This window comes from Erpetoichthys calabaricus, chromosome 2 (assembly GCF_900747795.2).
Source record: "Erpetoichthys calabaricus chromosome 2, fErpCal1.3, whole genome shotgun sequence".
Taxonomy (NCBI): domain Eukaryota; kingdom Metazoa; phylum Chordata; class Cladistia; order Polypteriformes; family Polypteridae; genus Erpetoichthys; species Erpetoichthys calabaricus.
In genome coordinates this window covers 47,384,805-47,411,966 of record NC_041395.2, presented here as the reverse complement: position 1 = coordinate 47,411,966, position 27,162 = coordinate 47,384,805, and the positions used below count along the sequence as shown (strand labels likewise).

The 27,162-nt window shown below is 38.6% G+C and overlaps 1 protein-coding gene and 1 long non-coding RNA gene across 2 annotated transcripts in view; one reads left to right on the top strand and one right to left on the bottom strand.

The window, feature by feature from the left end:
• The window catches only part of LOC127526571 (uncharacterized), a 463,174-nt gene that overhangs the window by 122,019 nt on the left and 313,993 nt on the right, over positions 1 to 27,162 (bottom strand). The window lies entirely within an intron of this gene.
• wee1 (WEE1 G2 checkpoint kinase) lies at positions 1,120 to 20,854 on the top strand. Its single transcript, XM_028793736.2, has 11 exons — positions 1,120 to 1,232; positions 1,640 to 2,099; positions 12,848 to 13,056; positions 13,645 to 13,708; positions 13,917 to 14,089; positions 14,313 to 14,581; positions 14,688 to 14,777; positions 15,198 to 15,283; positions 15,512 to 15,682; positions 16,840 to 16,985; positions 17,075 to 20,854. Exons 2-11 carry the CDS (start codon positions 1,650 to 1,652, stop codon positions 17,229 to 17,231), a joined length of 1,815 nt encoding a protein of 604 aa, XP_028649569.2. The 5' UTR covers positions 1,120 to 1,232; positions 1,640 to 1,649; the 3' UTR covers positions 17,232 to 20,854.

Sequence of the window (27,162 nt, the reverse complement as noted above, 5' to 3'; positions counted from 1 at the left end):
CTGTACGCACTGCCTCCTCTTATTTTGATCTGCATTGCCTTCAACGGAATTCGATTAGTGCTGAATCAAACGGAAGGCGACAATAGTCATTACATCTGCACAATAGCAGCCTGTCCTGGGTGACTGCAGAGCACATTTTCATCAAATGCTTACAATCAGCTTTTCGGGGAACTGAAAAAAAAGTATTCTTATAACAGCGGGATGCCTTGATGCGACTGTTTTGACGGCCTTCGTATAATCCAGTATTTGACAAGAGTCTTTGGTCCCCTGTTTGACGGACGGCTCGGCTGGCATGCCTTTGGTTTTACATACTGTATTGTCTAAAGACAAACTGACCACGTTGTACACATCTGGACGTATATGGGCACCCCACAAGCCACTACAAAATCACTGCTTCAAATAACCAGTTTAAAGAATAATATATATATATATATATATATATATATATATACACAGTGTATAGATAGATACACACATATACACGTATAAAAGGTTGTTATTCATCAATTTAAGTAAAATCTGTTACTTTCCCTCTAAAGATAGCATTGTATACATTAATTTAACTATCTCGTTTGAGAATTCGGAAAAGCATCACGGCTGTGGAATGTAGCCAAAGGTTTGGTAACATTTTGCACATTATAAATTAACAAAATAGGCATGCCAGTAGCATACACATTTCCATTCAACATCCCAGCAGTATTACCAAACATTTAAACGATTTAAAAGCACTAAACGAAACGGCAAGTTTTACGGGTAATCGCTCTTTAAGCGCGAATCTCAAGGACATGATTTAAATATTTGCACAGAAAGTAGTCGTTTCGTCTTAACTAAGATTTGCTTTTGAAAATAGCATTAGCAAAAGTGCGATTGTGTATTAAACGCAGTCCTGTTTGTTCACTAGAACGCAAACTCGGAGTTAAACTTTCACTTCACTCTCCGCCCATCCTTCCCCCTCCTCGCAAACACAATGAAGTCAAAGGGGCGGATTTTGTTTTAATCAGGAGGAAAAAAAAAGAACTAGCCCACGATTTCGCGCCAAAATGACGTCCCTAGTCTCTCGTCGTATGCTGACGCAACGCCAGAGGGCGCAACTCCGAGTTCAAACTGGATACTCGAAAGCTCATTGGGCTCTTGTGCAATCACGTGACCAACGGTCGCGGGAAGGCACTGTCGTTGTACGCTAATCAAGAGGGAGTGAAAATAATTCAGTAAACAAACCCACGGCGAGACAGGTGAGATTAATTTACATTTTCTTTGTCTGTGTGTATATTTTTTGTTTTGCATACAGTGATGGTAAAGATCAAACGTGATAAATCAGACAAAGAATGGATATTAAAAAACTATTTGAAGAAGTTCAGTCATGTTCACCTTTGGCATTTTTACGATACTACCGCACTGTAGAATCGGGAGGGAAGCTGTTTGCAGGCGACGCTGGACATTAGTGTATAGGAATTTGTGAAGACAACGGACGCTTTTTTTCTTCAACGTGAGAAAAGCTGACATGCAGGCAAGATCTGCTGTGTTTGCTTGACTAATTTACGGATCACTTTTTGTATTTATTTTCCTCGTTTGTCTATTTTAGAAATTACCCTTGGGGTAAATTTTAACTTGCGTATGTATTTTGAACTTTCTTTTATAGTTTTGAAGAAATGAGTTGGACGTCTGCGTCCCCGAAAATGGATACACTTCGACAGAAGCTTCGTTTTCTTCCCAGCGACGGAGAAGACGCCGAGGATGCGGACAGTACCGGTGCAGACTCGGCTTTCCACGAGACGGACTCGCCCGAGGCGGTCAGGCGGACGCCGGGTGGTTCAAGCGAGACCAATGGCGGCGGAGTGTCTCCACTGCGGCTACGACAAGATGACTCTTGGGAAGAAGGTTTGGGTCCCCCTTCTCCATTGACATCACTGGAAGATTTTATGAGGGGCTCCCCGTCGCCTAGAAAATGCCACAGAGCCTACAACCGCTTTTCTCCCGAAAGAGACTATAAGCTGAAAGGACAGCAGGGCTCCAGCTCGCCCATCCCAGACTGTCCTGATACACCACCTCACAAAACTTTCAGAAAGCTGCGACTCTTCGACACGCCTCACACTCCTAAGGTATGTGCGTGCCGACCGGCCGAGAGTTGAGTTGTTTTCTGGCAATGTGTAAACTCGGGGTGATGTGGATACGTATTTTTACTATTTTACATTGAAAATCGTAATAATGTGCACAGGGTGGGTAATATAGTTGGAATGTGTTTGCTTTACTGGACGTTTTCAGAAAATGCGTTAAGTTGGCCCCATGTGTTCAGTCGTGTTTTCAAACTGCGGCGAGAAAACCTGGCAGTAACTTGTAAGCCGATTCGTGCTTCAAATATCGCGAGGTCTCATGCGGCGTTTAGCTCGCCATCTTGCCCACGAGTTATACAATATGGATGTTAAGGGCGGAGGGACTGTGCTGAAGTTTAGTGGGTGACGTGTTGTATTAGGGCTTTTCATTCATCTTACTTCGCACCAAGAAAATGTACGAATTATTGTGACAAATGCAGACTTTATATCGGGTGTTCATGTTAACTCTTAGTAGTTAAATGAATGTAGTTAGGCTCGCACGTTGAGCTACCAGTCTATCGTAGGACATAACGGGTAGTAAATTCCCAAATTGTTTTTTTTTTTTTTTTTTTTTTTTAACATTGAAACGTTAGGTGTTTTACTTGTGTACTTTTATCACAATTTTAATTTTTTTTAAAAAAAGGGAAAGAGTTGAAGGCAGATCAGGTCAAATCAAATTTGTTTTTTTAAAAGTGAAAAGTGTTTTCCAACAAAGTAAAAGCATATGCCTTAGTTAACAGTCAACAGTGCATATACTGTACATTTAGGAAATTGAAAATCTAAGATAATCAATGCGATCTAAAAGCAAGTGACTAAATAACGTTTAAACTAATGATCAATTATGAGAGCTTTTCCCACTTTAGTGAAGATTTTCTGACTTCTAGTTTCATCACATCTTTAATGGCTACTCCACCCTCAACCGTTTTCAAGTCCACCTAATCTAATTCAACTCACTAGTGCTCCAGTAACATTTCTTAGTGCTAATACAGAAATATTTTAGCACAATATAATTAAGTCGACTGTTACGTGACGCACATTCTTCTGAGCAGCCTCTTCATCTGACTGCAGTTTATTTATGTTTATTTTTACTTTGTGAATTCTTTTCGACATATATTGGTAAACAACATGACAATAGTCACTGTAGAAATAACTTTTTTTTTTTTTTTTTTTTTCCTTTCTGGTAAGTGTGAGTTTTTAGTTGACTGAGCCAAGTACATTTGTACTGAGTTTTCTTTTTACCAGAACAATACAAATATATTATTTTTTACTTAAGTGGCCTTTGAAGACTCTCTTGTTTAGTATCTCTCACTGATATTAGTGGTTAGGTGTTTGTAACCCATGTATTATACCTTTCTTGATTTTTGTCCAGAACTCGTTTGTGTCCCAGTAATGTAACAGTTGTTCTTAAACTCTCCCCCAGACTGAGGTTGATTTGATTTTGTTGACCTCCTTTATAAGTTGTTTTGAATAAAAATATCTGCTAAGCAAGTAAATGTCAATTTTGTATAGTGAACATCAGTCAGACATGCTTAAATTATCAAAATATTGTACATTGGCACATTCACACGGTTGTAGCACAGAAAGGTAAACTAAATGTTTCACATTACATTTTAAGGTGATGATTGAGGCTGAATTGATGGTGGTTTGGTTTATGGTGTAGCTCTTTATGCTTAAGGTCTCTGTATTCTTGATTAGTTGTCTGGGGAATTACAAATTAATATTTTTGAAAGTCAAAGTGTGCCTTTTTTCATGGTACTGTGTGTGTGTGTGTATAATTGATGTGACTTTATATGCAATTCATTTTTTATGACAGTAGGGAAGATGGAGAAATCCAAGTTTATAGATCAATGTATGAATATTGCATGTTAGTTTGTAGTTTTGTTATACATACATGTGTATAATGCTTTATTTTCATACAGACACAAGAATAGACTAGTACATTTAGCAAATGCAGTATTTGTGTAATTATGCCTATCTGTGGTGTATGTGTAATGTTTATTAGTTTTTCTTACAGTTAAGCAAGATGTTGCCATTGCAACAGGTGGCTATGACAGTGGCAGTTTACAAAATGTTCATAATTGTTTTTATCAATTTAGAGGTTATTATTATAGGATGCACAGTTAAACCTTACTAGTTTCCTTGGTTTCTGACCTAAAACCCTTTAGCTGAGCCTAGACCAAGCTGTGTAGGGTAGTCTCAGATCTCTTCATTCCATTCCTCCTACTTTGGTCAATGTTAGCAGTCTCGGTGTCCACAATAAACATGCTTTCCATGGGCAATAGAAACTTCAGGTCTATTGCACCCAATACCTCGGATAACCTCGCTAAAGCTCTTGCATGTGCTGGCTATTACTTGAAAAGGAAACTTTAAAATGGGACAACATCTTGCTTGTGCTGCCATTCGTAGTCTCTCTTGTCAGTTCTCCCAACTCTGTCTGTCTGATTACACGCTGATTAAATACAGTTTACGACAGGCTGAAATCTAAGTAATCATTAATTCTGAATAAGGTCTATGATGTTTGCAGTGCACTATTTTATTGGAATGTATATTATAATGCATGTAGTAATAAAATGTATAACCATTTTCCATTTGAACAGATGGTCCATCGCAAACATTAGTGCTGCCTTTCAGGAATCCCATACCAAATGGCGCACAAGAGACATAACTACTGCACAGACACACAGATGCACATTAGCTTGCTCTTTTATTAAGGTGGACTTCAGGCAAGATGTGAAGAAGGGGCCCTGAGTTGCCTCGAAAGCTTGCATATTGTAATCTTTTTAGTTAGCCAATAAAAGGTGTCATTTTGCTTGACTTTTCTCAGATGCTGGAACTTGTTCACTGCAGAATGAGTCTTGGTCAGTAAGATAGATTGGGCTATAGCTAGTATATAAAAGCAAACTTCCAACATTTTAGTTTTTGTAAAGCTCGCTACCATGTTCCTAATGTCTGGTATTTCTAAGTAAAGTGTCATTCAAAATGTGTCGGGCATTGTTTCTAAGCCACTGGGCAGTTGGTTGGCTTTTGTGTGAAGTTAATGTATCCTGCTCCAACATCCTCAAAATCCACCACCTTCTCTTTCATTCCAGTGAAGGCATGCTGGCATCTGTGTTTTCAGTGGTATATGGATATATGCAGTAGTACCACCCTTAATGTGGTATATTGTAAATTGCCTTTTGTCAAATGATATGGAAAGAAACATAACCTGAAAATTTAAGGTTTCATTTAACAAGACTTGCTAACATTTTAACTGCTCTTATCTTTTTATGCAATTTTTCTACAATATTTAATCAATATATGGTGCCGTAAATACCAATTATTGAAATATGTGTATTTAGTTTTCACCTAAAGTCTGTCTTCTCTTCGGTCATTGAAGTATTGAATTGCGTTATTTAGGTTTTTAATTTTCATAGCTGTGACAGATCTTACAGTATGTGGTTAAAGTAAATGCTATACAACTTTTTTTTTTTTTTTCTGCGTGGGATATAATTTTTGTATTGGAGATGCACTATTAGTGGTGGGTTGTGATATGAAACTAAGTATATTCAGTAAATGTTTAAAACCAAAAAATTGTACTGCTAATTTATAGACTTTTGCCATAAGCAGGGCCTGTTAATGCCTATCAGCTGTTTGAAAGCTAGCTATTGTGGCATGAATGAGTACGAGAGAAAGGAAAAGATCATATAAGCTGCTCGCTTTTCACTTAGCTTAGGTATTACTTTTTAAATTGCCCATACTATGATTACATATTTTTGGAAATAAAAGTAACTAGCCGACACCTGCCGTAGCATACGGTGGTGTAAGAATAGGAACAGAAAACGATGAGAAAGGAATTCAGAAATCAAGAAGAAATACTTCTTGAAAGACGCGGTGTGCATGTAGAATTTCAGGCCAAGCAGGATGACATGTGAAAGTGATAGATAAATCGGGCTTTCCAAATTTACATACTATGGCCATGGCATCCTGATAGTTTTGTTGCATGTATCTTGGACTTCCTGGAAATGTGGACGGTAATATGATCATTTTGCCTACACGAACATTATTTTCAGCGTTGGCTTGCAGTGCGTCTGATAATTCCACGCGCAGATCTGGTTGATGTAATCTGAGATAGTTGAGACGCGCGCCCTCTGTTTTAACATACACATCTACGGCATACTGTTGGAATAGTTTGCCGCTGGAGTGCAAAATACTAATGTATTCCTCATTGCTAATCTGTACGCGTAAAATTGGCATTGAGTAAGCCTTATTCCCATGGTGGTTCTTCTATCGGGAACATGTTGTAAATCTTTGTGCCAGCCAATGTCTCCGTAAGGGAATAAAAGTGGGTAAACCATAGGATCGCAATTCATATTGAGCGTGGAAATCTGTTTACAAGAGTTGCGTATGGGATAGATGCAAATGTCCCTTTCGGCAGGCGTTTCGCTGTCTTCTCCGCTGAAAATCACTGTGACATGTTGGGGCATTGTATCGTCGTAAATCCTGCCTAGGGTTTTCCTTGAAAACCATTTGTACAGATGCTGTTGGATTTGACTGAGTGATTTTCATGCATGTGTTTGTATGATTTAGCGAAGGGGTTGATGGTTCTGAGCATGGAATCTAGCTGGAGAAGTACATTTTCGCTGCATGCAGAGTTTGCTTTATTTTGTAAGCGTACTTCAGTAGCTTGCGCTGTGTCAAAAACATACAACTGTCCTTATCTTGGAGAGGTAGAAGTGTTGGCGTATAGTGGAGAGATTTGGTGATAAATTTGCCTGTGTATTTTAAAACGGTATGGTCCGTGGCCAGGAGGTTGAGTTATCTGTGCAGCCATTGAAGCAAACGCTAGAGAAGAGTTGTATTCTTGAATGTGGGAAGCTGTTGTAAGGACACAGGTGGCTCCTGCAAAGGTGGTAAAGCTACTTTACCGTTGTGGCAGCACCTTGAGTACTTGTTGGATGTATTACGCTCAGCAGGCCAGTATAGTGCATGACATGGAAGAGGACGAATAGGAATCGAGAAATGCCGTGTCGGCTGCGTGTGGGGGCGGGACCAGTTTTGAAGTGGAAGCAGGACAAACCAGACAGAAGAGAAATCTATATATATATATATATATATATATATATATATATATACAGTAATCCCTCCTCCATCGCGGGGGTTGCGTTCCAGAGCCACCCGCGAAATAAGAAAATCCGCGAAGTAGAAACCATATATTTATATGGTTATTTTTATATTGTCATGCTTGGGTCACAGATTTGCGCAGAAACACAGGAGGTTGTAGAGAGATAGGAACGTTATTCAAACATTGCAAACAAACATTTGTCTCTTTTTCAAAAGTTTAAACTGTGCTCCATGACAAGACAGAGATGACAGTTCAGTCTCACAATTAAAAGAATGCAAACATATCTTCCTCTTCAAAGGAGCAAATAAATCAATAGGGCTGTTTGCTTTTAAGTATGCGAAGCACCGCGGCACAAAGCTGTTGAAGGCGGCAGCTCACACCCCCTCCGTCAGGAGCAGAGAGAGACAGATAAAAAAATCAATACGTGCCCTTTGAGCTTTTAAGTATGCGAAGCACCGTGCAGCATACTTAAAAGCTGCACACAGAAGGTAGCAACGTGAAGATAATCTTTCAACATTTTTAGACGAGCGCCCGTATCGTCTAGGTGTGCGAACAGCCCCCCTGCTCACACCCCCTACGTCAGGATCACAGATAGTCAGCGCAAGAGAGAGAGAGAAAAGTAAGCTGGGTAGCTACTCAGCCATCTGCCAATAGCGTCCCTTGTATGAAATCAACTGGGCAAACCAACTGAGGAAGCATGTACCAGAAATTAAAAGACCCATTGTCCTCAGAAACCCGCGAAGCAGCGAAAAATCCGCGATATATATTTAAATATGCTTACATATAAAATCCGCGATGGAGTGAAGCCGCGAAGGGCGAAGCGCGATATAGCGAGGGATTACTGTACACATATATACACAGTGGTGTGAAAAACTATTTGCCCCCTTCCTGATTTCTTATTCTTTTGCATGTTTGTCACACAATGTTTCTGATCATCAAACACATTTAACCATTAGTCAAATATAACACAAGTAAACACAAAATGCAGTTTGTAAATGGTGGTTTTTATTATTTAGGGAGAAAAAAAATCCAAACCTACATGGCCCTGTGTGAAAAAGTAATTGCCCCCTGAACCTAATAACTGGTTGGGCCACCCTTAGCAGCAATAACTGCAATCAAGCGTTTGCGATAACTTGCAATGAGTCTTTTACAGCGCTCTGGAGGAATTTTGGCCCACTCATCTTTGCAAAATTGTTGTAATTCAGCTTTATTTGAGGGTTTTCTAGCATGAACCGCCTTTTTAAGGTCATGCCATAGCATCTCAATTGGATTCAGGTCAGGACTTTGACTAGGCCACTCCAAAGTCTTCATTTTGTTTTTCTTCAGCCATTCAGAGGTGGATTTGCTGGTGTGTTTTGGGTTATTGTCCTGTTGCAGCACCCAAGATCGTTTCAGCTTGAGTTGACGAACAGATGGCTGGACATTCTCCTTCAGGATTTTTTGGTAGACAGTAGAATTTATGGTTCCATCTATCACAGCAAGCCTTCCAGGTCCTGAAGCAGCAAAACAACCCCAGACCATCACACTACCACCACCATATTTTACTGTTGGTATGATGTTCTTTTTCTGAAATGCTGTGTTCCTTTTACGCCAGATGTAACGGGACATTTGCCTTCCAAAAAGTTCAACTTTTGTCTCATCTGTCCACAAGGTATTTTCCCAAAAGTCTTCGCAATCATTGAGATGTTTCTTAGCAAAATTGAGACGAGCCCTAATGTTCTTTTTGCTTAACAGTGGTTTGCGTCTTGGAAATCTGCCATGCAGGCCGTTTTTGCCCAGTCTCTTTCTTATGGTGGAGTCGTGAACACTGACCTTAATTGAGGCAAGTGAGGCCTGCAGTTCTTTAGACGTTGTCCTGGGGTCTTTTGTGACCTCTCGGATGAGTCGTCTCTGCGCTCTTGGGGTAATTTTGGTCGGCCGGCCACTCCTGGGAAGGTTCACCACTGTTCCATGTTTTTGCCATTTGTGGATAATGGCTCTCACTGTGGTTCGCTGGAGTCCCAAAGCTTTAGAAATGGCTTTATAACCTTTACCAGACTGATAGATCTCAATTACTTCTGTTCTCATTTGTTCCTGAATTTCTTTGGATCTTGGCATGATGTCTAGCTTTTGAGGTGCTTTTGGTCTACTTCTCTGTGTCAGGCAGCTCCTATTTAAGTGATTTCTTGATTGAAACAGGTGTGGCAGTAATCAGGCCTGGGGGTGGCTACGGAAATTGAACTCAGGTGTGATACACCAGTTAGGTTATTTTTTAACAAGGGGGCAATTACTTTTTCACACAGGGCCATGTAGGTTTGGATTTTTTTTCTCCCTAAATAATAAAAACCATCATTTAAACACTGCATTTTGTGTTTACTTGTGTTATATATTTGACTAATGGTTAAATGTGTTTGATGATCAGAAACATTTTGTGTGACAAACATGCAAAAGAATAAGAAATTAGGAAGGGGGCAAATAGTTTTTCACACCACTGTATATATATATGAGATTGTAAATGCAGAATGAGGTGCTTCAGGCATTTTGTTAAGTAACATAATTGCAGAAGCTACTTCATTATCCACTAGATTAAGCACTGGAGCATTTCTATCCGTGGTCGTGACATTTAACACAAGTCTGTCCATTCATCCATCCAACGATTTTCTGCTGCTTATCCAGGTCTGGGTCACGGGGGCTACAGTCAAATCAGTGATGCTCAGAAATCCCTTTTCCTTGCTACCTCCTCCAAATCCTTCTCCAAACACCAAGGCTTTCCTGGGCCAGGTGTGAGAGAGAGAGAGAATCTCTTCAGCATGCCCTGGGTTTGAAAAGAGGTCTCTGCCCAGTTGGACATTTATGAAATGCTTCACCAGTGAAATGTCCAGGTGGCATACCAGTCAGATGCCCAATCCACTGTAACAGACTGATTTTGATGCTGTGGAGTTCAGTCCACCTGTCAGTCTCCAATTCCCTTCTTCACTTATTCATGAACAAGATACTTGAAACTACTTTGCTTGATCACCTCATCCCCTGAATGGAGAGGGAACTCCAACCTTTTCCATCTGAAAGCTGTGACCACAGACATGGACGTGCTGATCCTCATTCCAGCCACTTCACACTCGGCTGCAAAATGCCTCCGGGCATATTTAAAGTCACAACCCGATGAAGCCAGCATGATCACATCATCTACAAAAAGCAGAGATGTGATACTGTGTCCATCAAACTGGGCACCCTCCACTCCTTTGCTGCACCTAGAAATTCTGTCCAAAGAATATTAATGAACAGAATTGGAGACCAAGGGAAGCCCTGCTGGAGTCCCACACCTACTGGGAACAAACCTGACTTGCTGCTAGCAATGTGAACCAAGTTCTACTCTGGTTTTACAGGGACCAAATAGCCAACAGCTTGCTCGGCACACCCCAAGGGGCGCAGTCGTATGCCTTTTCCAAATACACAAAATGTGCATAGACTGGGCATACTCCCATGAACCTTACAAAATGCGGCCTCTTCACATACACCACTCAAGTCAGCTGAAAAGGCAAAAGCCAACCCTGACACCTGGATGTAATTCTAAGTTTTACTTGGATATAATCTATATATGATGCAGATCTAAAAGGAGGTCTTCGAGAAAACTGAGTAATTGGGTGTGATATCTTTGAACATCGATTGAGCGGCCCTCTTTAAAAAGATGAGTTTGACACTTTTTTGCTATACCTTGATTTTTTTTTTTTTTTTTAATGTATTAATTTAAAATGGCAGTAAAATAAAAATGTTCAGCTATTTTGTGACACCAAACACCCCAGGAGGTTTCTGGGGCTCCCTAGTGGGCCATGTGCCCCTGGTTGAGAAACACAACATTGCTGTGCATGATTTATTTCTGCTCTGTATGTGGAACATTAGGGGTGTTGCGGTCTCTGGTAAAGTAGGTTACAGCCTGTCTTTCCATGTAAATGATGGCCATGAGCCCAAGCCTTCAACATTCTGTGTACCGTTTTGAAACATTTGGTTTAATTATAATAAGAGTTATAATTTTTATGCTACCTGCTTTTTATGGGAAATGAAATGATAAATGTGTAGGACTGTGCTTAGTATTCAAAACTTGACAATTCAGTGTGTATTGAAGTGTGATGCATACAAGTATATGAAAGCTGACAACTGCCCTTATATGAATTAAATTAACGGGAAAAACAATTACTAAAAAAAAAAGGAGTAAGGCTGAAACTTGGACACTGTGTCTTGGAGTTATGAGACATCAGCGCTGACTGCTCTCATTTTGTCAACAACAAACATCCAACTTCTTAATGTATGTCTCCTATCTTCAACGGCATTCTAAGGCTTGAGTGCAGTTCTCCTTAATGGTTGAATGTTGGACATTTCAGTGTCTCGGGCTCTTGCACACAAGAATTGCCAGATTCTAACTGGTCCTGGTACTTTTTCCATTATTAACGTTTTCTGACACAGTTGTCACTATTTTGAAAAAGAAAATGAGTGCTCCTTTGTAGTATTGAGGATTTTTTTGTGCGTAAATTTTAACAAAGTTCTTACCCTGAAGTTAATTGCCTTTTAAATTTTAGCTACCTACCTAATTGTATATATTTTACTGATTTTTATGGATGTACTGGGCTGAAATCTAACATTCTGAAAGTGTTTTCTTGTGGAAATTTTAAGAGCCGACTGTTTTACCCCTGAAGAAGCTTGTTATGGACCAGCTTAGTTTTCAAAAGGTGATTGTGCAGTGCATTGATGCCAATGAGTGTCCTTCAGACAGTCATATTACTGTGTATGGCGTCAATGCTTGCTTTTGATGCAAGTTAAGTTTTTCAAAACTGTTAGCTGGTAGAAGTTATTAAAAAAAAAAAAAAAAAAAAAAAAAAAAGTTAGTCTGCAGATTCAAAGTTTGTAAACATTATTTTTGCATCTTGAGTGCCGGAATTGGGGCTCTGAAGAGGTAAGAATGAGGAGCTATAGTTGCTATATACTCTTCCAAGTCTTGACTGAATACATTTTGCTGTGCAGGATGACTTGTGTTTTTGTATGTTGTATTAGTAGGTCTTTGCACTTTAAAGTGAAGCTGTTAATTCAAAGTAGCTGGCCTTTGGCGTTAACAATTTGGCACACTCAGATTTGTTTGCTTTGGGTACTTTGAATGTTGATTGTTTGAATTATCCTTTAAACATTTTATAGATTACTGTATTCAGTCATTTAATATCTGGCCATCTGTGTGTGCTCTTTCACATAAAGAAACATTATTTGTAACTTAATAATGGAAAGAGAGCTCAGCCTATGTCTAATCAGTTCATTAATTCAATAGCATAATGATACTTCTTTGTTTTGCAATTGAATCTGTACCTCTCCCCATCAGAAGTTTGCTTTAGGTTTTGAATATACTGTATGCAAGTAAGAATTTCACTATGTTCTCTACATGTGACAACAAGGATGCTATAAACCTGTAGAGAGACTTAATTTCAAGGTTTCATTCTTATGGTGCAGTTCAGGCCTATTTCACCAAGGTGTTGGTCTTTTGTTTAATCAGCAATTTTCCATAATTTTCGTAGTCCATCTAAAATGCTGGCAAGCTCTTCATAGGTAGAGGTTAGGCAGCTAAATGTGGTAAGCAGAGAGTTCTGTTGTTGTGATAGTCCATTACAACTTCATTTAAGTTCTCCTGTTTTGATTGCAGAGCCTACTTTCAAAAGCCAGATCACCTGATCTTGAATCAGTGAGACGGAGGGGGATTTTACGGAGTCTGGAATCTTCTGATAAAACCTCCCATCAATGCAAGAAAAGCAGGGCACCGCATGTGAACATCAATCCTTTTACTCCAGAGTCCTTGTTAATCTCTTCTGCTACAATTCAGAGGGCAAGCAGGAAGAGAGCTCACTGGAATGAGTAAGATAACTATTTTGTACTCTATTCACAATTCTATCCTCTTCACGGTTTACTTTTTATCAGCCTCAATCTAAAGTTTTTTTTTTTTTTTTAATATCTGTTTGCACATATTTTCCATTTCTGCAGATGGCACATTATATACCATGTCTTTTTGTAACTTTCAGCTCCTTAAGTCCATTACTAAACAAAAGATGTAGAGAAAAGCCAAGCAAAATGACACCTTTTATTGGCTAACTAGAAAGATTACAATATGCAAGCTTTCGAGGCAACTCAGGCCCCTTCTTCAGGCAAGATGTAATCAAATTACAAGATTACATCTTGCCTGAAGAAGGGGCCTGAGTTGCCTCGAAAGCTTGCATATTGTAATCTTTCTAGTTAGCCAATAAAAGGTGTCATTTTGCTTGGCTTTTCTCTACATTCATAATGGCTAACACGGTACAACACCCTAGTACTATAAACAAAAGATGAAAGGCCTCTCTGTGAGTGGTCTGCTCACCATGTGCTTTTCTTAGTGGTGTGCTGCCATCTACTGGCATGTCGTTTTTTTGCCATTGTAAATAATTGATTTTTTGCACCCCATTCTATCAGCTCATGCGGAGAAGAGATGGAAGCTAGTGATGGAGAAATAGAAAATGGAACCATTCCATCAAAGGTATGTTTGTTTAAAGGCTATGATAGTAAAATTTATGTTAATATTCAGTACTAACAGAAGTGGTTCAAATTTTTCCATTACTGTTGCTTCTTTGGAGTTGATTTTATTGGTATTGTCCTTACAAAGTAATGTCTGAAGTTTTAATTATTATAATTCACTCCTTTACTCTGCTAAATTGCAATGTTTTCATTTGTTTCCCCTTAAACAGAGGATTACAATTACTGACAGTAACATGAAGTCTCGGTATGAAACAGAATTTCATGAACTAGAGAAGATTGGGTCTGGAGAGTTTGGTTCAGTCTTCAAGTGTGTGAAAAGGCTTGATGGCTGTATCTATGCCATTAAACGGTCAAAAAAGCCACTTGCTGGATCGGTGGATGAGTAAGTGTGAAGTTTATTTATTTGAAATACTTCAAGCTGTTTAAACAAATGATGGATTTTAGACACCAATTTCAATGAAATTTAACACCCCATATATTTTGATATGGAAATTTAAGTTTGAAGGGTTAATCAGTTCAACAATGTGTCCTTTTACAAATTACTTACATGTTTTTTTTTTTTCTTTTTTTCCCTCTTCCCTTTTTCTGCACTTTTCACCACATAGACAAAATGCATTAAGAGAAGTTTATGCACATGCAGTTCTGGGCCAGCATACTCATGTGGTGCGGTATTATTCAGCTTGGGCCGAAGATGATCACATGCTTATTCAAAACGAATACTGTAATGGAGGCAGCCTTGCAGATGTCATTGCAGAAAACTATAGGCAGATGCGATACTTAAATGAACTGGAGCTGAAAGATCTGTTGCTGCAAGTTGCTAGAGGACTGAAATACATTCATTCAATGTCACTTGTTCATATGGATATAAAGCCAAGTGAGTACAGCATCTTTCTAATTTTACTTACATTGACATAGGCTTAGGTTAAAAGAAGCACTCAAGTACTTTTTCAAACATTTTAAGCTATGTTTTTGTTTTTTAGGTAATATATTTATATCAAGAAACACTGTTCCATCTGTATGTGACATAGATGATGATGACCATTTATCGACAGGCGTTGTATACAAAATAGGTAAGAGTCTTGTTTTTGTATATAATATGACGGGGGCAATATGTTGTCAAAATGTCATCTTTTATGCCTCTAATGCAAGCAAGTTTTAAATCCGGTTTTGTGCTGACTTATTTCTAGTCAATTTTCAATATTGCAATGATTCTAGAAAAGGCATGTGACCTTTTAGTCAATATCTTTTACAAGTGTGTTTTTTCTCTTTTGCAAAAGCTGATCAAACATAAAACAATGTATATCACTGTTTCGTACATTAGGCAGAAACTGAACTGTCTGTGGCCTTAGTATTGTTTCAGTCACTACCATACTCCATGAACCACCCGTTTGTTGCATGAAATCAATGTAATCGCTGGTTTCCAAATTGGCTAACACAGCTGTCATAAAAATGTAACTGTGTCTAAAATGAAGTAATCTTTTAAATTATAGGTGACCTTGGACATGTGACTAGAGTTAGCAATCCACAGGTGGAGGAAGGGGACAGTAGATTTTTGGCCAATGAAGTTCTACAAGAGGTACGTCCCCGTTATGTAAAAAACTTGTTTGAGATGCAAGAGTACTTCAGATTTATCAAATATTCTTATGTAGAGGCTTTATTAGTTTCCTCATGTGTGCAAGGAGAATGACATGCTTACTGTGTTTCTGTTAGAGCTAGTTATTGTAGAATTGGGCAGCCATCAGACTGCATATTAAGCAAAATATTCTAGTTTCTGTCTTGGTAATGTGTGATTTTATATTTGCAGGACTATAGTAACCTAACCAAAGCAGACATTTTTGCACTGGCTCTAACTGTAGTAAGTGCTGCTGGTGCAGAAGCACTGCCAACAAATGGAGAAAAATGGCATGACATACGGCAAGGAAAACTACCCATTATTCCTCAAGTCCTTTCTGTAGGTTTTTTGGACTTGCTAAAAGTAAGTATGTAGAATTTTTTTCTTTTTACATTACATTGCATAACATGAAATTTCTTGGTTGAGTTGGCTATTTGGTGAAGCATACTAAATGTGATAAGTGCACTATCCGGCAACAATTGTAGATTACATTGTGTACATTGTTTATTTCTTTAAATGAAGAGAACATAATCTAGATGAGAACAAGCCGTACAGCCCAACAAAGCTTTTCAGTTCTATCCAATTGTTCTAAAAACAAGTCTAGTTTTGAAAGACCCCAACGTCTTGCTGTCTACCACACTATTTGGTAGGTTATTCCAGTTGTCTATCGTTCTTTATGTAAAGAAAAATGTCCTAATGTTTGTGAGAAATTTACCCTTAACAAGTTTCCAACTGTGTCCCTGTGTTCTTGATGAACTAATTTTAAAATAGTCTCGATCCACTGTACTAATTCCCTTCATAATTTTGCACACTTCAATCACATCACTTCTCTTAATCTTGTTTTGCCTTAACTGAAAAGGCTTGGCTCTTTTAATTTTTCTTAAGAATTCATCCCCTGTAGTCCTGGAATCAGCCTAGTCGCTCTTCTCTGCACCTATTTCTAGTGATCCTCTTTGAAGAGGGTCAGCCGGATTAGTGTAGGATTGTGAGGTTATGAACTGCTTTAACCACCTTTTTTTGTGTGTGTGGTGAAATGAAATGTAATTTTAAAGATTAGCTTTGCAGACCTACATTTTTGAGTAAAGTATTTGGTTCCCTTCACCTTAATATGTTGAGGGAGATATTCATACCTAGTAGCTAAAATGTACCTGTTCTTCTTTCTCAAACTAGTTTACTGTTTTCACTTCTATACATATCACTATAAATTGTACAAAGAAATGTTGAATTAAACAGAACCCACTCTTTGGATCATGGGTTATTTTCATAGTTCAGTTTTGGAATCTTGTTTTTGGCCTCCTTTTTAATCTACTAACATTAAGATCGGGGATAGTGGTCATAATACAGAATCTTCCATGTTCAGAGAATATGTAATTGAATATTCATGAAATTATTAAGCCACATTGTTCCATGAAAATGTAAAACATGAATGAATTAACAGAACGGGTAGTCCTCCATTCCTGAAACATTTCAGCGGTACTAAAGTGCTTTGTAATCAGTTATTTTGTTTGTTTCCTCTCTAGTTGATGATAAACCCATATCCAGAGAAGAGACCTTCTGCTTCAGCTTTGGTAAAGCACCCAGTTTTAATAACAACAGCCAAAATGAATGCTGATCAACTTCGAGTAGAGTTAAATGCAGAGAAATTCAAAAATGCACTTCTATTGAAGTAAGTACATTGTAGTATTGTACAGCAATATAGAAAAAGTGAAATAGATTTGAAGTGAATTAAGTTCTTTTCTCTTTTAACCTCCATAGAGAACTGAAAAAGGCACAGACTGCTAAAGCAGCAGCAGAAGAAAAAGTTTTGTTAATGGACCGAATGACGACAAGGTCGCTGACGCTGACCAGTAACAGGACTTCAAGACTGATTGGAAAGAAAATGAATCGTTCTGTTAGTCTTACGATCTACTGAATTACATACACCGAGGATCTTTTCAGTTGTAAGCCACTTTCATTAAGGCAACTTGTATGGATGGAATATATAAACTGAATTTTCACCATATTCTAGTTGGCTTGAGGCCAAGGAGAAAAAAAAAAAAAAAAGACCTAGGTAGCATAAGCTTTGTGCTACGATATGCAACGGAATGGAGAGCAGAGCAGGCCTTTTAAGTGCTGTGGACTTGAGTGCTCACCAAAAGGCATTAAATTAATTTGCAGTCTGTGTAACGTGAGTAAAAGTTGACAGCTGCCTAAGAAAATGGTTATCCTTCTGGATGAAGCTGAACATTTTAAACAGAGTGGACTAAAATTCTTCAGGTAGCTGTAGGGTTTTATTTATTTTTATTTTTTTTTCATTGCAGAGCTGGTTCCTTTTTGATAGGTAGTGGTACAATGAAGTTTAACACTTGATCTTCAAAAAAAAAAGTGTCCGTTGTCCCCCGCACCATCTAGACTCTGACTAAATATCGACCCACATTCCAGCCTTATTTACCACAGGTATTAATTCAGTCCATTTATGCCCTTCACAAAATGTTTTTCATTGTGAACATACACAGAATTATAAAGCCTGTTATAGGGAGTTCAGTACCTTACTAAGGTAATGTTCAGAGTGCTTAACTAAATGTACTACACAATTTGTCTCGACAACCTCCTATAGTCTGTAGCCTATTTAAAATGCATTTAGACCCACTCAGAATTGTACATCAAGAGCTTGACTAACACCGTTGTTTTCTAAAGAAGTTACAGTTAATAGTCAGAATTAAAATGTGCTGTGTATATAATTGTGTAACATGAATTGTTACAGAAAGCAGATCATCGGAGTATTAAACACTAGTGTTATTTGGATGGACAGGTGATCACTATACATGGGTGTAATGTACTTAATTGAAAGTTAAGTTTACATTGTTGGTTGGCTCTTTGGTCTCATTATTTCTTTGCCCTTTTAAAGTATGGGGTGCAGTACACAGGCAGACTAAGTAATTCTTACACGCATCAATAGAATGGCTTCCAATTTGGAATGTTACCCTATACATGTTATGGACACCCCCCAACATGATTAAGTACCCACTTTATTTGGCTCTTTATTCCCAAATAAGGAATACCTGCTTTGTTAATACTTTTTGTTGCTTTTTTTCCCAAAGCAACTTGGTTACTTTGTCTGAGGTGTTTTAAAGCAGATACCAGCTTTATCTTCTAGTATTGACCGTTTAAGAAGTTTCAGAATAACTTTTTTTTTTTTTTTTTTTTTTTTTTACTTTACAGTTAATCAGCTGTATGAATTTTTATTTTATTTTTTTTTTTAAATCACCATTTTAGACAACTTTTGGTTATTCTGTGAATTTCTTCAAGGTACATTGTTGTTCAGCTCAGAAAGATAACTTTGTCTAGAGAGAGAGATGTCAATTTCTAGCACAGAATAACTGTTCATTTTCATTTGCTATTAATATGCCTTATGATTCCTGTTCTAGTTTTTTCCTGAAATACTTGTTGATACAGGAAAGGCAGTAATAGTGGCATTGTACGGCACTTTATATTCTGTTTAACTTCTGTGTGTTCTGGTCATTACTCTTAACTCTTATGCCATTTGTTCTCAGTAAAACTTTATTTAATTTTTTGTCTTTGTACAGTCTACTCATTGTTCATAGCCTGAGCTTTTAAAAAGTTCACAAAAATGTCTCATATAAACAAATTACACCAGCATCTAAAAGGAGTACACTATATTAGAATGTAATCCACTTGACAGTGTCGCCTACAAGTTAACTCTTGTGCCTTGTACACTTTTTTTCCCCTTCCCTTCATTGGCAGTATTCTCCTCAGAAAATGCTTGCAAGTAAGATTAAAAAACAACAATCTTCCATATTTAAGAGAAGTTAATTCTACAGTCATTGCACAAAACTTGTCATTTCCCAAATACCACCAGCAATAAAAGCTTATTTTGCAAACCTACCTTAACTGAATGGTTTTTGCCAAATACTCAGAATTGATACAACACACACACATTATATAAAATAAATATATATAAATAAATATAAAAATAAAAACACACATTCTCTTGTGTGACTCCCCTTTTGGCTTTTACAAATTGTAACATTGTAAGTAGAGTATAGGAAACCAACAATTCAGAACATTCTGTGTCCATTACCTTCAGGGCTGTGATATTGTCTTCCAACAACTACATGATTGCAGCTTTGTGGCAGGTTAATTAATAAGTGCAGTGAATGGAAAGAGTGCAGGATTTGGCTTCATTACCTACTGAGTGTCTAACCAATTTTAAAAACCGCTTTAACTGTGGTGGTGTTTTGAAAATGTGAGAAAGATGGTAGACATTCTGAATATCTGGCTCAAATGTTTGTAAAGTTGAAGTTAGGTAAACCATGTTTCTCATTTTATCACTCACATACTCCACATGTCCATTTTCCAATTGTATGCCCAGACTGTTGTTAAATAGACCCCTCCAGAGGTACTGGGGTACATGATACACAAAAAAGAACATCCCCATAATACTGGGCTTTTGAATGGAAGATCCACTTCTCTCCCTCATTAATTGATCATGAGAATGTGATTTCTTGTGTGTGGTGTACTGCAGTAATTCTGGAATTATCCATTTTTTAGCAAAAATGCACGTGTGGAGTATCGCTTTTGAGTGTTTGCAGTTGTATCCATGCATTTGGACAGAACTGTTAACACTGCACCTTCTGACAGTACCAAGAGGTTACAAAGCAGTTTTAAAGTACAGTACAGTAGTTGTTGGTTATTCCAGGATTTAAATGGTTCTTGGTTATTCCATTGGATGTGGAGCTGTTTCAGATAGTGCTGTATAAGGACATCACCCCATTCTGCCAAAAAACCTTTTGTTCTGGAAGAGCATCATCCAGTATATAAAGGAATGTTTTCTTAAATTAGGAGTCTTATTCAAAGCAACTTACGAGAAATTGATCTGAAAAGGTTGCTTGCATAAGTTTTACAAACTCATGTAGGTTTATTCATAGAAACTGTGAACGTTATAAAATTTAAAAGACCACCTAAGCAGAAGGTCTGTGTTTCAGCTGGTGATTCTGTGTTAGGGAAAGCAGAGATGAAGGTTTGTGCAGGAGCTTCACAGGACGTCCTAGCCCCACTGGGCACAGCAGTGCCTCTGTTGCTTCAACATGGCGGTGCAGTTTTTCAAACAAGCTGCTCTTCGCTCGAATATCTGTCTTCAAAGAGTACTCCTTTAAGAAACTCGACCTGATCAGATACTGAGCTTGAAGTGATGTCTGAATGTCTGTCAGTCAAACAGGAGCTCATTTTGTTGGATTTGTATATATGTTGTTGTTCTCTAGGCACATACTGTGCACAAACACTGTAAATTTTTGTTAAAGTAATTTTTACCTTGCAGGCAAAATTCCTAAAGGCACTTGAGATAATTGGTCTTCAGGCATTTTTGCAAGTCATTTTGAACATGTGTCCAACTGTGATGAAACTGCTTTAGTGCCGACAGGGCCTGAAGAGCAAATCCCTAAATCTGGCCTGTGCCTTTATGGTTTTTAGAACTGTAATGCTTTCCCTTGTTGTTTCTTCTTGGTATTGTAAATAATAAATATATTTTTGTAAAAACATGTGTGGATTTAAGTTTTTCCAGTTGTAATAGTTCCAACGTTCCTTACTGCAATTTGGGATCACAGCCCGGGAGAAAATAACTGTGCAGGGTGCCAGTTCATCACAGGGACCCACTCATGAATGTGCCATATACTGGATTTCACCAGTCTCCTCTCCAGTCGTCTGACCGTGACTCCTGCACTCCGCTTTCTGTTGGCTAAACCCTATGAATTACTGCATATCCGGAGGTCCCTGAAACTCCTCTTTTACACCACCCATCAGACTGTACAGCAGCGTTAAGGGCCCAACTTGAAGGTGAATGCCTGTTGTGTGTGATTTTTATGTTGAAATTTTTGGCTGCATGTTAACTTGATGTTTATACAGAACATTGGGGGGGGGGGGGAAACTGCCAGCAATTTGTGTTGAATCTGTGAACTTCAAATAAAGAATTTTATAAGCTGGAAGAGAAATTGTAAAATGTGATATTGTGCAGCATGCAGGACCATTGGATCCAATTCATACTTTGAGTAGGGAGACTCCCTGAAGAGGACCCTGCAGTAATCCGTTCATGTGATGAGGTGTAACTGACCATACATATTCAGACCCTCGCACTTTCTGCACACTTGTGATGCAAAGCCACTCCAGTGTTGTCCTCCCTGTATGCTTTGGGTTGTTGTCACCCTGAAAGTTGGTGTCGCCCCAGTTTAAAGTCCTGTGCACTATGGAGCAGGTTTTCTTCAAGGTCCTCTCTGTATTTGGCTGCATTCATTCTTCCCTCAATTCACACCAGTCTCTGATAAGCAGCTCCATAGCATGATGCACCGCCCCCATGGAGGGATGGCATTAGGCTGGTAACCTATTGTTTCAAGTTCTAACCAAAAAGTTCAATTGTTGTCTCACCAGACCAGTAAATCTTTTCACTCAAGGTCTTGGAATCCTTTAAAGTCTTCTACACCTTTTAAGAGAGAGTAGTTTCTGTCTAGCCACTCCACCTTTAATTCCTGGCTGAAGTTCATATCTCGGCAGAGAACATCTGAAGCTCTGTTAGTGACCATTGGGTTCTTGCTCTCATTCCTAACCAATGCCCTTCTTGACCGGTTACTCAGTTTGGTAAGATGACAAAATCTAGGAGGATTCTAAAATTTCTTGCATTAAACAATTACTGAGGTCACTGTCCTCCTTCCAATATTTAGAAATGTCTAGTCTCTCCCTGATTTATGGCTGGCCTCAATTTGATCACGGGGGCTGTACAGAGTATTTTTTTTTTTTGCTTTTGTCCTAACATGCAGTGTGACTTGTGGACATTCTACAGTTGTGCTTGGAAGTTTGTGAACCCTTTAGAATTTTCTATATTTCTGCATAAATATGACCTAAAACATCATCAGATTTTCACTCAAGTCCTAAAAGTAGATTAAGAGAAACCAGTTAAAGAAATGAGACAAAAATATTATACTTGGTCATTTATTTATTGAGGAAAATGATTGAATATTACATTTTTGTGAGTGGCAGAAGTATGTGAACCTCTAGGATTAGCAGTTAGTTTGAAGGTGAAATTCGAGTCCGGTGTTTTCAATCAATGGGATGACAATCCGGTGTGAGTGGGCACCCTGTGTTGTTTAAAGAACAGGGATCTATCAAAGTCTGCTCTTCACAACACGTTTGTGGAAGTGTATCATGGCACGAACAAAGGAGATTTCTGAGGACCTCAGAAAAAGAGTTATTGATGCTCATCAGGCAGGAAAAGGTTACAAAACCATCTCTAAAGAGTTTGGACTCCACCAATCCACAGTCATACAGATTGTGTACAAATGGAGGAAATTCAAGACCATTGTTACCCTCCCCAGGAGTGGTCGACCAATAAAGATCACTCCAAGAGCAAGGTGTGGTAATAGTCGGTGAGGTCACAAAGGACCCCAGGGTAACTTCTAAACAACTGAAGGCCTCTCTCACATTGGCTAATGTTCATGAGTCCACCATCAGGAGAACACTGAACAACAATGGTGTGCATGGCAGGGATGCAAGAAGAAAGCTGCTCGTCTGCAGTTTGCTAAAGATCACATGGACAAACCAGAAGGCTATTGGAAGAATGTTTTGTGGACGGATGAGACCAAAATAGAACTTTTTGGTTTAAATGAAAAATGTTATGTTTGGAGAAAGGAGAACACTGCATTCCAGCATAAGAACCTTATCCCATCTGTGAAACGTGGTGGTGGTAGTATCATGGTTTGGTCCTGTTTTGATGCATCTGGGCCAGGATGGCTTGCCTTCATTGATGGAACAATGAATTCTGAATTATATCAGAGAATTCTAAAGGAAAATGTCAGGACATCTGTCCATGAACTGAATCTCAAGAGAAGGTGGGTCATGCAGCAAGACAACGACCCTAAGCACACAAGTTGTTCTACCAAAGGATGGTTAAAGAAGAATAAAGTTAATGTTTTGGATTGGCCAAGTCAAAGTCCTGACCTTAATCCAATCAAAATGTTGTGGAAGGACCTGAAGTGAGCAGTTAATGTGAGGAAACCCACCAACATCCCAGAGTTGAAGCTGTTCTGTATGGAAGAATGGGTTAAAATTCCTCCAAGCCGGTGTGCAGGACTGATCAACAGTTACCGGAAACGTTTAGTTGCAGTTATTGCTGCAATGGGGGGGTCACACCAGATACTGAAAGCAAAGGTTCACATACTTTTGCCACTCACAAATATGTAATATTCGATCACTTTCCTTAATAAATAAATGACCAGGTATAATATTTTTGTCTCATTTGTTTAACTGGTTTCTCTTTATCTACTTTTAGATCTTGAGTGAAAATCTGATGATGTTTTAGGTCATATTTATGCAGAAATATAGAAAATTCTAAAGGGTTCACAAACTTTCAAGCACAACTGTATACACAGGTGTGTGTTTTTCTAAATGACGTCCAGTCAGTTCAGTTTGCCACAGGTGGACACCAGTCAAGTTCAAGCTCTAGACACATCTAAGGAGCATTAAAGCAACAGGATGGACTGGACCACAATTTGGTGTGTCATAGCAAAGGGTCTGAATACTTGCATGAATGAGAGATTTCTGTTTTTGATTTTTAATAAATTTTCATACCTTTCTAAAATATGTTTTCACTTTGTCATTAAGTTTTACTAAGTGTAGATTGATGGGCAAAAATGACACAATTATCAATGTTAATATTCTTTCCGCATGCAACTGTCTCACTGCACACATTTCAGCTTTCCTCGACAGTCTTATGAGACCACTAGCTAAAGGACCCCCTTCATACTTAAAATATACTAACCGTAATCTCCAGTTGTTTGACAACTTTAGGTTTCAATGTCCTGATTGCTTTATCTCTACCATGGACTTCACCTTTGTGTACACAACCACCCCTCATGAGGAAGGTCTCATCGCCCCCAGGAAGGCATTCGTCACACATCCAGCCCACAAACGCCCTCAGCAGACTAGTTGCCTCATGAGGTGAGGATGATCATGAGAAAGGTGAGGGATCAGCCCAAAACTACACGGGAAGAGCGTGTTAATGATCTGGAGGCAGTTGGAAACCACAGCCACCAAGAACACCATTGGTAAAACACCACACTGTAATGGATTAAAGGCACTGTTCACTGGCAAACTAGAGACGGGCTTGTACATGTGCCTTCTTGAGCAGGGGCACTTTGCAGGCGCTGCAAAATTTTTAATCCATTATGGATTGTCCTTTGTCCTTTGACAGCTCTTTGGTTTTGCCCACAGTGGTAGAGAGTTTGGAATGGAAGAAATTGATTCTGTGGACAGGTGTGCTTTATACACATAATGAGTTGAGATCAGGGGCCTCATGTATAACGCCGTGCGTAGAACTCACACTATAACATGGCATAAGCACAAAGCGGGAATGTGCGTACGCACAGAAAAATCCAGATGCAGGAATCTGTGCGCACGCATACTTTCACGTTCTTCCACTACATAAATCCCGATCAGCGTGAAAAGTAACGCATGTGCACGCGCCTTCTGTCCCGCCCCAACTCCTCCCAGAATTACGCCTCTTTGAATATGCAAATCAATATAAATAGCCTTCTGTGAAAAGACAATGGGAAAAGCACAGGGGAAAATATCAGAATTTCAGCGAATACCAAGTGGAGGCAAAGGAAAAACGTACTATTTGTTGGTTTAAACAGTGGTATAATCAACAAAAGAAAGTTGATCGAGTGACAGAGTGTCGGAGAAACTCGAAAGATCAAGTTCACAAAGTCGCACAGTGCCCGAAATAAAAAAGAAATCACATATCAAAGTCGCCGTGAAAAGGCAAGTCGTAGCCCACCGTCTGAGTGTCATATGAAAGCTTATTAGGGTACAGACAAAAAAATATGCACACAGTAGGAAAAAAGCACGAAATGTCAACTTTAATCTCGAAATTTCCACTTTAATCACGTAGTTTATTTTGCCATTAAAGTAGAACATCATAAACTTCATCTTAAAATCGTTTAATTTACTAGTTTCTCAAGTAGCACGTTAAATGCTTTGTTCTGTATTTGATCTTCTATGTGCTCTATGTGTGTGAATCACTATGTGCTTCCGTTCTTTCTCTTTCTCCGACAGGACACAGAATCCATTACATTCGTGATATTACAGCTCTCTGAATAATTGAAATACTGAGATGTATACGTGATATCTTTTTCATGGTGATAGGAATGAAAGCATGTTATTCAACATGGGAACACGGTGGCGCAGTGATTGTTCATATCTCACGCAAGAGGCTTGCTGCGCCATGTGCGACCTTCGATGAAATAATTTATTACAGAAGTACTGTCTCTTTCAAACGTACTAACCTCCAATTCCTGTCCTTACTTTTCTTTCTCCAAATACCCAAGCGCCACACAATCAGCTCTGTAATAGACGTTAAGCCATCTGTAAGCTTAGAACGCTGATTCTTCAAAACTTTTAAGGAACATTGAAATATCTTCGTAGTACATGTTTAATTATTATATCCGTCTATCCTTCCAGTGTCGCGTCAGCACCAGCAATAATACAGCGCAAGGCAGGAGCTATCCGTGAACTAGCTAGCACTGCAGCAGTGTCCTCACATGTTTAATTATTAACAATACAGATTATTTAAATGAAGTTAAAGTTTTATCTGTATACTATAAGCAACATATTTTGCTGCATTTCATCTTAAAAATGATATTGTCATCATACGCGCTTTATAAAGTAGCGCAGGTTGTGCAATATTATAACTGTAGTGTAAGTTTACAGTGAGGTGATTGTACTTATAAGTACAAACAGTTCTACAAGGAGCACTTGATGGACTGATTGAGTGCGTTTATAGTTCTTGGGATGAAACTGTTTCTGAAACGCAAGGTCCGTACAGGAAGGCTTTGACGCTTTTTGCCGTGGTTGAGGTAGTGTGTACTTGAAACTGTATACCGATAATTCTCTTTCCGATCAGCTGCTGCTGTGATTCCCCACTCAGATACAGTGATATAAATACTCCGAGTGGTGCAGTGAGAGTAATATGGAAAAAGATGATCTGCTGTGGCAACCCTTAACGGGAGCAGCAAAAAGAAGAACAAGATGCAGTAAGTGTAACAACGCTAAAGCAGTTATGATATTTGTAATACTATGGCTATTCCCTGGACCATTATATTGCTACAGGTTAATTACAATCAGATGCATTACACTAATAAACAATATGCAGTTAATTTCAGTGTATTTATAAAGCCGCATCAGGAACGTGGATCTAAGAAAGAAAGGGTGACCACAAAGGAACAGTAGCACTGCTTTGACGCTGGGTGCCGCCAGTCTGCAAAACCGAGTGGAGAAATTGCGTACGCCAAGGTATGAGGTACCGTGGAAATGTGCGTGGCTTTATGCCAAGTTTAGGTTTTATACATCGCGATTTGAGTGTGGAAACGGGAGTACGCAACATTTCTGTGCGTATGCGTCGTTTATACATAAGGCCCCAGGAGTATCTGTAATTGATTGATTGATTGATTGCAATTTATGTTCCATGTGGGCACACAGCCAATCTGTGGGAGCCAGAATTCTGTTGTAGGGTTGTAGGGGATCAAATACTTATTTCTCTCAAAGACATACAAATCAATTTATAACTTTTATCTAATGTGTTCTTTCTGGATTTTCTGTCTCTCTCCATTAAAATGAAACTATCATAAAAATTAGAGACTGTTTGTTACTTTTCAATTGAGCAAACGTACAAATTCAGCAGGAGATCAAATACTTATTTCCCCCACTGTATGTATATTTATATATATATATATATATATATATATATATATATATATATATATATATATATATATATATATATATATATATATATATATATA

Coding starts and splice junctions, on each gene's coding strand:
- wee1 (XM_028793736.2), top strand. CDS start 1,650: ATGAGTTGGACGTCTGCGTCCCCGAAAATGGATACACTTCGACAGAAG. Junction 13,709..13,916: donor ATGGAACCATTCCATCAAAG/GTATGTTTGTTT, acceptor CCCCTTAAACAG/AGGATTACAATTACTGACAG. Junction 14,582..14,687: donor TCATATGGATATAAAGCCAA/GTGAGTACAGCA, acceptor TTTGTTTTTTAG/GTAATATATTTATATCAAGA.